Below are 13,190 nucleotides of genomic sequence, written 5' to 3'. Positions count from 1 at the left end.
ACACTTGGATGGCCATTTGTATCAAATGTATAACACTTAATGCCTTTTCATCATTGTTTCTTCAACCATACAAATGGTAGTAGGTGTGAACAGCCATCATTACTTTTGTAAGAATGATTGATGTATGCTTCTACTCATTAATGATGGTTGTCTAGGGTTATGTTATTACATTTCCAGCTGCTTTAATCTGTTATGTTTATTATATCATGTTCGAACACCCTCTCGTGAATGCAAGATCAGTAGAATGGAACCAAAATTATCTAATAATATTATAATCAGTAATATATGTAGTTGACAATTTTTTTTCTTTATTTTGTCAGAGTGAGTGTACTATTTACCTGCCAACATTCTTGTCAGCCATTAATTGAACAAGAAATATAACCGATACCTGCAATCATTAATTATTGTTTATTTACTTTCATTAGTTAGGGTTTCTTTATTTGTATAAATGAGGGTTGAGTAGAAGCCAATCTGAAGTGTGGCCGCAACAAATAACATCAATTCCGTAATACAGTAGCATACCATGGCCCCAGAGAAGAAGCTCATTTTTAGGCGCAAAGATTTTTTGTACGAGTTGGACTGGAGTGAGAAGATGGATGACTATTTCGTCGATCTGTTGTGCATGGAATCGTTTCGGGGGTGTTTCAAACGTGAGGGGAAAAATGCACTTGCCCTATTCAGTTGTCAAGAAGCTATTCAAAATAAATTCAACTTGTTCTTCTCTTACAAGCACTTGACGAAAAAGATGACGTTGCTGCGCAAAAGGTTCACCACCTTTCACTGGATTCTAGCTCAAGAAGGTGTTCGCTAGAATTCTACAACCAACATCGTTTCAACATCCTCCGACATGTGGGATCACATTTTGAAGGTTTTAATAAGCGTAGCTAAAAATAATCCTACATTTTATTTTGTCTTTAATCTTTACATATTAGTTAGTTAGTTAATAATCATATATCAATTTTTCTGTTTCACGGATATGCAGACTAGTAAGTTGCATTTTTTTACCGCCACTCCGGGGAGCCTAAATACAATGCATTAAAACGCATTTTCGAAGCAGAGTCTGTGCAAAACTCCAATGAGGCTGAAGAATCAATTGTGGTGCTATCTGATGACGATGAAGCACACGAAGGATCTGGTTTTCCGAACCATGCTATTCATGCGGATGGTCTAAAAGTTAACGCTCAGGCTTTCGAGGTGGTTGCCGAGCAAGAATTTGATGTTCTAAAGAGTAACGACCCACATACCGTCATAAATATTTAATCGGGTTCATCCGAAAAAATTGAGTTTGATATGCTTAACTATCTCAACTATGTCTCTGACCCAGAGGGATGAAGAGACACCGAGGTTAGCACGGCAAACTCACACTACATTGACAGTTTCGACGATCTTCGGTGAAGCTCTATTTTACGGTCTAAAATGGGAAGCACGAGGAAATTCAAACCTTTCGGAACTCCGAAGAGCTCAACGGCTTCAAATAAGCCTACTGCGGTTGAGTTCTTAACCCCAACAAACAATTAATTTGTTCTCGGTCTGCCCCGGTGGTAAAGTAGGGGACGTTTTGTGCATGAAAAAACAACTTCATTATTCATGCATTCTTCAAGTTATAATTAATATCTATTGTGTGTTATATATGGTGTGTGCTCGGCGAGTGTAATGTGCTTATTATATTTTTTGTATGTAAAATAGGGAAGTATCAACGAGAAGGAATGGGTGTAAGATTATGTGGTCTAAGCATTTTGTAATGTGGTTAAAATGTAATGTTTTGTTAGTGATGTATTCACTATTGTAAAATTGCAATTTAGTAATTTTGTTCAATTTAGAAGGTTATGGAACTTCTCCTGACATAGGACTGGTGTTGGAGTATCTAAGATATTATTATTAAAAATTAATTTGTTTTTCAGTACCTACAAGTAACTACAATTTATAAAAGATTTAGACCTAAATGCAATTGGTAAGTAAATTATGGCACGACAACATATTTATATTTAAACAAAATTAATAGCAACCTAATATATTTTTTTTCTCGTCGTACCCACGTTTAATAAAGCACATTATACTATGGAAATATAATAACCTCATTCATTGGTTATAATTAAGCACATAATAATGTGAAAAGCTAAAAGGACTACACTTCGTGAATGTGTTACTAGTAACGTCCTTCCAATATCAACTGCACCATATTTGCCTTGTGCTCATCACTCAAGCAAAAGAATATATGAAGATCTTTGGAGTTATCGAAAATACAAGAAGTTGCTTTAAGCCTCTGTTCGAAGGTAAGGTGTTGCATGTTGGCTAGTGCGTCAAAGACTTATTTCCTAGCTGCCGACACATCTTTTTCGAATCCCATGCGACTTACTGATTCAGCCATTTGGACCTCCATTTTATCGAAGAATTTTGAAGCCATCTCGGCGTAACCACCGTCGTTGGGGTCACTACGTGATCGCTTCTTAGTCTTTGATTTACTCTTCGTGGAAGTTGCTTCATCAGCACGGCTAAAAGACATATATTGAGAATAACTGTCTGCATTTGACGGACCCAGAAGTGGAACTTCGTCATCATCGTTAGACATGTGTTCTTTCCCTTTGTTAGAGTTCGACACCAAATCATTAATGGCCTCAGTGAATGCTTCAGCATTCTCCCCGGTGGCACAATCCTTACCAAATATTTGAGCCCAATCCTTGTAAAACGGCCACGATTTGTACCGCGTGGAACAGGCGTTAACATCGGTCTACGTGCAAACACGGAGCAGCAAGTTTAGCATTAGCAGGTATAAACAATTATAAATGTGGCTTAATTTCAAGAACTTATTACAATTTTTTTGGAAAAGTAATACCTTAATGTAATCTTGCCACACTTGGTCGTCAATGACGGCAATGGTGTTGTTCGAGTCATTCCAACCAAATCTGGACCTTGATAACATGGTGCTTAATGCTCCATAATATTTTTTCCACACGTGTATCTTGGAATGGATGTGGGGGGAGGCCTTAGGAGCGGTGCCTGGAAATTTTTAAACCATATACTGTTCAAGGGTTCCTAAATAACCGGTTTTAAAGCCATTTTCGCACTTCCAACCTCTTGACACAATATCTTTCAAACCTTAAATTAATGTTTGCCCTTCAAGGACTGTCCAACAGCACCTGCTGTTTGAGACACAATTTTTACTTGTACTGCATTTTTTCGGAGCACCAGTACTTTCCATATTACCTGAATTAAATGCAAATTAAACCAGCCATTGTAACAACATAAAAAATGTTCAGATTACAGGAGGTACAAATGAGAATAATAAAGCATTACAAATTTAAACACATTACTTTCCATGTTTCAGTCATACGAAGGAACAATGGAATACATTAAAAGTATGGAATTTGTTGTTTTTTTTGTATTGAACTATCGAGACGATAACCACTGATTGTACATATTAGTCGCTATTATATCCCGCCAGGTCGTCCACTTGTCCGAAGTCTCAACTGTATTAATGTAAACCTCGCCGCTAATAATGCGTGGATTTGTCCTGAAAAAATCGTCTAAAATTTCCTCTTCCAGATCAAAGTCGTTGGTTGTGCGTATAAAATTATGCAGGAGACAACACGCCATTATGATCCTATTTTGAACCTTGATGGGGTAATATGCCGGACTACGTAATATGGCCCATCTTGACTTCAAAAGCCCAAAAGCCCGTTCGATGATGTTTCTTGCCTTGGCATGTTTCATGTTAAAAAATTCTCCAAAATTTCTAGGTGCGGTTGGTCCGTTAGCATATGCATCGAGGTGGTATCTACAACCTCTGTACGGTGCCAAAAAACCTTCCCCGTTCGTATAACCATTGTCAACCAAGTAGTAGTTACCTGTAAAGGTGAAGGATTTACCACAGTTGGAACTAACTACGTTCGATCCTAGATAGTGACACTATGTTACCTAATTGACTTTCATTTGGTACTCTACAAACTAATACTTACCCGTGGGGACTCGAAGACCATTGTCACGGGTAACTGCATCAGGAAGTATTCTACTATCGGCTGCAGACCCTTCCCAACCAGTAAGTAGGTATATAAAGTTCATGTTATCATCGCAAACAGCTAAAACATTGATCGACACATTACCCTTGCGATTCTTGTATCTTGGTTTATCAAGATAAGGAACCCGGCACCCTATGTACGTTCCATCTAGTGCACCGAGACATCCCTAATAAATAATCACCGTAATAATGTCGTTATTTAAACAAATAACAGCTGTGTAAGACAACATTGAGATTGCATTTTTTTATTTTCTTACCTTGAAATGTGAAAAGCGCTCATTTTCACAATGTTCTTCGACGGGTTTTGGTGTTATCAATAGCATTTTGTGTAACTTAAGCAAGGCCAGTAGAACGCGGTTAAAGGGTTTGCTTACCGTGTACCCAGACTGTTAAAATGACTCCGAACAACAACATTTTTTGTGTGATGGGCTAAAATTTGAAGAAACATTGCGACTTGCTCTGGTATAGACATATTTCTATTTGCTTTAAGACCACCCACATTTTCTAAAATGTAACACAGCTAGCAAAAGGACTGTATGTTCATTCTAAGATTATCACGACATGTTACATCGTTCAAACCAACTAGTGAACGCAAATAGTCAAGGTGTGAAGGTGTTCTTCCTACTAAACTGTAAGCTCGGGTGCTATTGTGAAAGAGAGACAATGGACGATAATTTTTTTGACTAAAAATGTGAATAGACATCAAGAAAAACAGCCTAAGATTAAACATGAGTTGATGCAAAACAACGACGTCTTCTTCCTTTTTTGAAAAATCCATTACAGTCCCACAATCTCCTACATTAATAGCAATACCTCATATCATTCTTTAATACAGTAGATACATATTAACTGCACAATCTCCGATTTATTTACCATCTTATGGATTAAGAACATAACTGAAGAGTCGTTCACTAGTGACCGATGTTTAGTAGGTGCATAACTTGTATTATACATTTATAAAAATCATAAATAACCTACATTAAACAGGTAAAAGTTGAACAATTACAAAAATTGTGTACCCTATGAACACATACATTTCGCAAAGCCAGTTTGTATTTACTAAGTTTGAAAATTATAAAATCTTAGTAATTTGTAACTGTACAAGCAAATGTAGAAAGTAAGAGCAAACATTAGACTTTGTTCAACTGTGCACAACAGTTGAAGTTCTTGGCATCAACATAATAATACAAATAATAAAGCAGTCAATAACGGACATAAAACAGTAGTGGGTGGCATATATTTTGAAGTATGAAATCAACTATGGTTGCAGTATTAATAGCGAAGCAAATACCCATTAGATAACGGCAGTAAACTTAAGCGGTAATGGCTGCGTTGGTGACTTAAATGTGATGTGATGCTGAATGCCGAATAAGAAACCTTACTGTATTGTTGAAAAATAAGGAGTTAAGAAATATATGGCTTAAAAAACAACAAAGAATAAATGGGTACTGTAATTCAATGTTCGTGAGAAGTTGTTGCAAAACACGAAGCCTTAAATTTGTCATTTCAAGTTGGACGGAATTAAACATAGATTTGTATAAAAATCACAGACAAAGATGAACCTGCGACAATCACGGTCACAGAAAAATTTGAAAACCGATCCTTCCTACGGAAGTTTGGTGCCGACCCGTCTTCGTCTGCGATTTGATTTGCCAAAGTACAAAATTTTTTAGGGCATTTTAGGAAGGTATTGAACGGATTAAACCCTAAAAGAAGCAAATAATATAAAAATTGGAAAGACGATGAAAGATCTGATTTCTTACCTGGGGAGGCTAGGACTGCATCTGCGAAGGGTGAACAACGGATGTATTGAGTATTTATATCGATTACTTTCGTAATTTAAGTATTATTGAGGGACATTTTCATTAATTCATATGGGTTAAATAGTGGGATTACATATGGGATATACTATCAAGTCAAATTTGGGTAGATAATTAATAATTCAATTGGTTGATTAAAATGGTGGGGCCATTAGTCAAGGACGGAAAATCAACCGATCCAAACATTATATCCAGGGGCATCTTTGGTTGGGGGTATTACAAGGGATGGGATGGGATGTATCGACTTGTACAACGTTTGGTTTGGTTGATTTTACCATCCTTGATAGTTGGGCCCACCGATTTAATCCATCAATCGAATTATTGTTAGTCAAGCCAAAATAGGCTTGACTAATTATCACATACTCAATCCCATACAGCAACCTATGTGAAATATCGAAAATATCCTTCCAAAATACCACAATTACGAAATTAATAGGTATAAATAGTGAATAATCTTCATCTTCCCCTTTCAGCTGTTGTACCCTAGTTTTTTACCAGGTAAAAACATACCTTTCAATGGCGTTCCAATCTTCCAATTTTTTCGTATTTATGGTGCTTAATCCCTTCAATTTTATTATTAAACCTTAAATAAATCTTTTATTTTCACATATTTTCCCTACGTATGCTGTATATATATATATATATATATATATATATATATATATATATATATATATATATATATATATATATATATATATATATATATATATATATATATATATATATATATATATATTTCAGCAAAACCTAATCAAACGCAGTTAGACAACTCGATTCTCTTATCTTCTACACCATTTGGAGCAATTTCTCAGCCCAAAAATAAACAATTGTAATGTCTTTTCTTCTCATCGTTCTCAAATTTCTTTGCGATGATGTGTGCTCCAGGGATGTGGAATCGCCCATCGGTCTTAAAAAGCCTTTCTCCTTTTTCTTCTAAGATCATTGCATCAGAACATTTATTTTCTTGTGGGCATTATAAATGGTACAGCGCCAACTAGTGAAAGAAAAAAAACGGTGTTCTTCAGGAGTGTAAGAAGTTGAGAAGAAATCACAGATGGGAAAGAAACCCTGCATAGTTATTGTGTTCTAGAGTTTGATTTGACTTTATTTTCTTTTCTTATTTTTTTTTTCTCTCAATTGCAGCAAAAATTCGTGTTCGTGTGTTTTTTAGTTCATTTGTGTGATGTATTTCTTTTGCAGCATAATAATGTTTTTGCTGGTAAAATTCGTGTTCTTGTTATTGTGTTTTTTTTTTCATCTTGTTTTTGGATGATGAATAAGATGGGAGCTTTTGATTAGCTTTTTTTTTTGAATTTTTGATGGAGTTGCAGTGGGCTTAATGAGTTTAGTTTTGTTCTTGGTTGAGAAAGCTTTTTTTGCTATTGAAGAAGAAGAAGAAGTGGGTTTTTTTCTTGATAGTGATTGGTTGATTACTTTCACCATCATCTTCTGAATCAAACAACATTCTTAAATTTTTTGTGGCTGTTGTTGGTTTTGATTGGCAGAAGAAATGAATATTGAAGTGAAGAAAAGTAGCAAGATTAGATAGAGAAAAAATACCTTCTTTGGAGAGGAGGTACACAACTACAAGTGGAGCCATTTTTTTTTTTATTCTTGAAAATGTGGTAATGAACATATGAAAATCCAATCTATGTCTGTTTGTTTGTATTTTTTGAAGATCTAAGAGATGCCCTTTCTATGAAATTTGTATGGGATTTTTTTGTATATCCATCGTATATAACATTTTGTGTGAGTTTTTTTAATGTGATTGTAGCTATAATTTTGTATTTGCAAACAAAGTCTATTATTTTTTGTGTTTGCAATATTTATCAACATCACATATATTTTAAGGGCAACACAGTAATTTTGCCAATAAACACACATAAAACAGTTTGATCAAGAAAAGAAAACATGATATTGTTAGTGCATAGTTTATTAGTTTAAGTCCTATAACTCCAACCAAATGAGGTATTAATTATTGTGAATCAGCAATTTAGTCCCAGTATTACATATCCCATCCATAGCTATCTATCCAAACTACCCAACCAAAAAGGCCCCAGGAGTACAATTCATCCCATCCCTGCTAATAAAGCAAACCAAAGATGCCCTTAGTGTCAACCTAGGGATGGCAATGAATACGAGTTTGGCGAGTCTTGGACCCGGAACCGACCCGTTTGGGGCGGTTTTGGTTCAGCTAAATGGTTCTAGGTCGGATAATGGGTTTAAGTTTCTAGAAGCGGATAGTTCTGGGTCGGGTTATGGGTCTTATTGGAACCGACCCAGAACCGACCCGTATATATATATATATATATATATATATATATATATATATATATATATATATATATATATATATATATATATATATTCATTTATCAAACTATTAATTTCCGTCTTGTCTATTCTTATTTGCCTATTTCACTGTTTTATTTTTCGAATCTCATTTCTCATGATTTATATTTATCATTTGTCGACCACCGCTAATTGTCTTGCATTTTGAATTTTACTTCTTATCGAAGTTAAATATAATTAATTGTAATTGTATTGTTCATGTTATATCACTTGTAGAGATTTTTAAAATATTGTATTTTAGTAAAGAGATTATTTCATAAAAATATACAAACACAATGTTATGAAAGTTAAAAAATATTAAACTCTTTGTATGTTAACGGGTCTAGCGGGTCTGGCGGGTCAGAACCGTTTAGTTAGGGTCTGGGTCTAAGCTAAAGCGGGTTGGGGCGGGACTTGGTTTTATATATTTTTCGTGGGTCGGGGCATGGATTTATATATTTTTCATGGGTCGGGTCTTGAGTTTAGACAAACCCGGTCCAGAACCGATCCATTGTCATCCTTATGTCAACCTCAAATATAATTATGGTTGACACTGATAGTATTGTTAACCACAAAATTATTAATTTTTTTAGCATCGTATTTTGGTTACTTTGTTGACCGGTCAGTATAATAACATTCCCGTATTACGCAATAATTTATTATATAACATAGCAATTTTGTTGTGTTAATATTACTGTGCTAGATAGTAATATAACAATATTACTGTCTATATTATTGTGTTAAACAGTATTATAGTTAATACTTAATATTAATGTCAAAACAATATTACTGTCTATATTATTATGTTAAACAGTATTATAGTTAATACTTAATATTAATGTCAACCACATAATATTATTATTTTTACTGGGGCATACTGGCGCTGACTGTCGGTAAGCGGCAGCGGCGGAAAAAAAAACTATAAAAAAAAATTCTTTTTACTAAACACTTTTAAACAGCTTATAAGTTCTTAAACATTTATATAATTAATCATAAAAATAAGATGCAACAAGTTATCAGGTCTAGAAACATCTTATCATACATAAAAGCTTATCAAGTATTTAAAATAAATTTAGTCAAACATCCTCTTACATGTTTCACAATAATCCACCTCACTAATAATTAGAGATGAACTTTTGCTTTTTAACCATATTGCTCTACCAATCAATTATGTCTGATGAACCAAATTAATTCTTTATGGAAATATTTCTGACAAAAGCATATTTTACCATACCAAAATATTTTTCAAATTGAATGTTCTGGCGAGCAAATCTACCTTGAAAGTTAGGGGTGTATTTCTTTTACCCCATTGCCCTTCCAAATATGAATCGAGTTATTTTCTATGAAAATATATTTTACCGAATTGTGATCGTAGACAGGTAGAGTAACAGTAGTGTAATATTTGGTCGATAAACGGTTCTCAGTATCATCACCAGTACCGAAAATAGTATTAATTATGAAAAATAAATAGAAATTTATGTTAAAAATTAATTAATTTATGTAAATAATAAGATAGTTTGCAAAATAAATATTATCGCAAAATAATAAGATAGTTGTACATTGTGACAAAATCTATCTTGAATAATTTCATTAGTGATAATATAATTGATGTAAAGAATTTTTAAAGTTGTAATTGTATTCGGAAATATTTTATTTAGATCAGTTAATAACATATATTCAAAGTATTTATGCCTTAAATGCTAATTTATGCATTTTAAACATATCTATGCCTTGAATTACTTTTAAAATAGAATATTCAAATTTGATCCAAGTGATATCCAACATAAATTAGTAATCACCGTTACTATTACAGTATTGTAATGAAATTAAATTTACGGTATAATGAATATTTTTTGGTAAGACTATAGTATGGATTAATACCAAACTGATCACAAAAGAAAAGACAAAAATCCATTTAAAAAAAAATTGAGGAATATGAAACTAAAAGATGGCGCAATCTTGTCTCGTTTGCCAATGAAGAATAATTAAGTGACCATAAAAATAGCTATAAGTAACAACAACAAAATATTATCATTTATAATATACATTTAGGCACATTTTGTTGGCAAGATAAGATTAGTCAAGATAAAATTAAATAGTTTAATAAAAATCCAATTATTTTATTAGAGCTTGCGACGTCCAATAAAAAAAATGTATTAGAAGGCAAGATAAGCCAAGATAAGCAATGATTATATAATTTTGGCGGGTTGACCCGACAATTTATTGGAGATACCAAACATCAAATTAAGTCCAATTATTTAATTAATCTTGGCTTATCTTGACAACCTAAAGGGGTCTTAGTGACAAGTATTGATATTGTCAAAATTGGCTCTCACAAATACTTATAAATTTCTTGTAGAGATGGTGGGAACATGATATTTTTATCTTGAGGCTGCATCTTGCCAAAATAATTAGCACAAACTACGGCCACCTTCTTAATTATGGTCAAATTATGATAACTCTGCCTTTGTTTGGGTAATACAATCACCCCCCTCAACTATGTATTATTATACAAAAAACTTCGCAAGAGGTAAAGTTAGAGATGTTAAATCTGTAAAATCGAACCGAAATTTCAGTACGCGAACATTTTATACTGTTTACCAAAATGAATATACAATTTTGTTCGGTTAATAACCGAGTTACATAAATTTTATATACATATATTTAAAATGAGAGGGGTGACTATAATTACCCAAAGAATACGGTTTTTTCATAATCTGACCATGCCTCAGGAGTGGCCGTAATTTGCCCAAATAATTGTAATGCGAGGGTGCCATATATATATATATGTTTTTTTTTTTTTAATTATTTTGTTGTGCGGATTTTTGTAAATTAGTGATACTCAGATGTGCAAAATTGTAACATAGTTTGGAAAGTGTCCACCTTATAGTAAGTATTTTGTAGTCGTTATCACAAATTAAATAGAATAGTGTGATGGAGAACAAAACACGAATTGGAATGTAAACATAATTTCACACATAGTTAAATGTAAGATTGCTCACATTATTATTTTATCGATCATAGAATTACAATAAAAAATGACTAATCCAAATTCATCTCCTTCTTGGACTATATTTATGCGATGCTGTCACGGATACTGGCAATCTCCATATGCTGCATCAGTGTATAAAATAAGTTAATTAATGGCAAGATACTAACAATTAGGACTGCACAACAATAAATAAAATGACAAATTAAATAATATTAGGATAATGAGTGAGAAAACTTACAAGGATTAGTTTCAGTAATGAAGCCAAGTCCTTCTTTGCAAAAGGCACCGGTTCTGTAAAATTTATCGAGGATCCAAGATCCGTGTGCCAGTAAAAGATTAGGTTCATAACACGGTCCACCAGGCAAGATCTGGCTGCAGTCGAATTCATGACACCCGTAGTCTAGAAATTCTTGCAACTTGTCGTGTGGTGCGCCTGTATCAGCCACACACCAGCCACGCAACTAGGGAGATTACATGAAAATTAATTTCAATTATTTTCATGCTTAAAATAATAACAAATAATAAATTAAACAAAAAAATTGTCTAGAAATTTGTATTTTGAGAAGACAATATATATTGAATTGTTATGAATTAAAGTTAAAAGTTTACATACGTTCTTGCCACGTAGTGCAGGGTTTTCTTGGCCAAAGCATAGAGCAACGACCATTAGAAAACAAACAAGAAATATAGTGGGAGTGGTCTTCATAATGACTAACACTTTTTTTTTATTGGTTTATAAAATTGTATAATATAATAAAATCGTTTTGATGTCTATTTATACTTTCCATATAATACTGTAACAAATTAATTTCACGCTATTACGCTATAAATTGATATCAAATCAATCATCTTTAATGCAAAAACCTTTATTTTATCAATCAAACAAGAGATAGTCCGAGATTTGGTTCAATGCTTCGTTTTATCATACAAATATTCCATATATAAAATTAAATATCAGTTGCATGGAACGGAAATAAAATCATTTCTTATTATAATCTTGAAATGTGATTTTGACATTAGATATACATTTCATGAATAATTAGGATTGACAATTGACTTGGGCCTAACCGAAGCCCGATGGTTCGGCTCCATTGTTATATTTGAGTCGAGCATATTTCTAGTGATTCGGGCCTAGTTTGAGTTATTTTAATAAACTATATTTATTTATGAGCCGAGTTTAAGTTTATGGTTCAACTTGAATATGACCAGACAAATTAAGTTAATAATAAAATATATAATATATTATTATTTGGGTGCAAATTTAGACCGGATAGCCTGTTTTAATAAGAAAATCGGATGTCATAGGATGATTGATACGTGGATAGTTTAAGTAAAAATATAATTAGGATTCTAATAATTTGGAAAAAAAAAGAAAAGAAAAAAAGAAAAGAAAAGAAAAAAGAAAACCCAGCAGAACTTGTAATCCCTCTAACCCTAATTATAGTCAGCGTGATTTATTAAGAGTTAAGACTTAAGAGTGCCACTTGTCATAAAATTAGTGCAATCCAATTTATATAAAATATCGGCTGATTCGATCAAAATTTAATCTCTTATTATTTTAATGATATGGCTCAACATACAAGTTACAACCATATATTTTTTTTTTTGCTTTGCAAAAAAAGAAAAACAGTCAAAATAAATATGAATTAAGTTGTGGTGGTGGCAATAAGTAAAATATGAATCAATCTCAACATACCCACCCAAATCAATTGCTGAAATTTATCACCTATTTGAGAATATAAAACGTTTCCGATATTAAGGGATATTAAACTGTTTTTTTCACTTCTTTCAGTCTTATTTCTAAATTTTTCCAATAACTTGCAAAGATCGTTTAGGGCTTCTTCAGATTGGTTTCAATGGAGGTAAATCTTGTTTAACTCTCATATTTTATAAAAATATTTTTGTCCGCTACAGTTCTATAGTAATGAGGCTCAACATTCATGTTTTTTAAAGTAACGAGACAAGACTCCACGAACCAATACTAGACTACAGTGTCTCGGGTGCAGGTACGAACGACGATCATAAGTAA

At 33.0% G+C, this 13,190-nt stretch overlaps 1 protein-coding gene across 1 annotated transcript; it reads right to left on the bottom strand.

Annotated features, from left to right (window-relative positions):
- Nucleotides 1–11,122: 11,122 nt before the first annotated feature.
- On the bottom strand, nucleotides 11,123–11,908 carry LOC105978136 (glucan endo-1,3-beta-glucosidase). Its single transcript, XM_088814906.1, has 3 exons — nucleotides 11,775–11,908; nucleotides 11,400–11,622; nucleotides 11,123–11,283 (listed from the first exon to the last, which is right to left on the bottom strand). The coding sequence occupies exons 1-3, from the start codon at nucleotides 11,865–11,867 to the stop codon at nucleotides 11,258–11,260; spliced, it is 342 nt and encodes a 113-aa protein (XP_088671032.1). The 5' UTR covers nucleotides 11,868–11,908; the 3' UTR covers nucleotides 11,123–11,257.
- Nucleotides 11,909–13,190: the final 1,282 nt, after the last annotated feature.

Source organism: Erythranthe guttata, chromosome 2, assembly GCF_056151865.1.
Source record: "Erythranthe guttata isolate IM_541 chromosome 2, IM_541, whole genome shotgun sequence".
NCBI lineage: Eukaryota > Viridiplantae > Streptophyta > Magnoliopsida > Lamiales > Phrymaceae > Erythranthe > Erythranthe guttata.
This window is presented reverse-complemented; position numbering and strand designations above follow the sequence as displayed.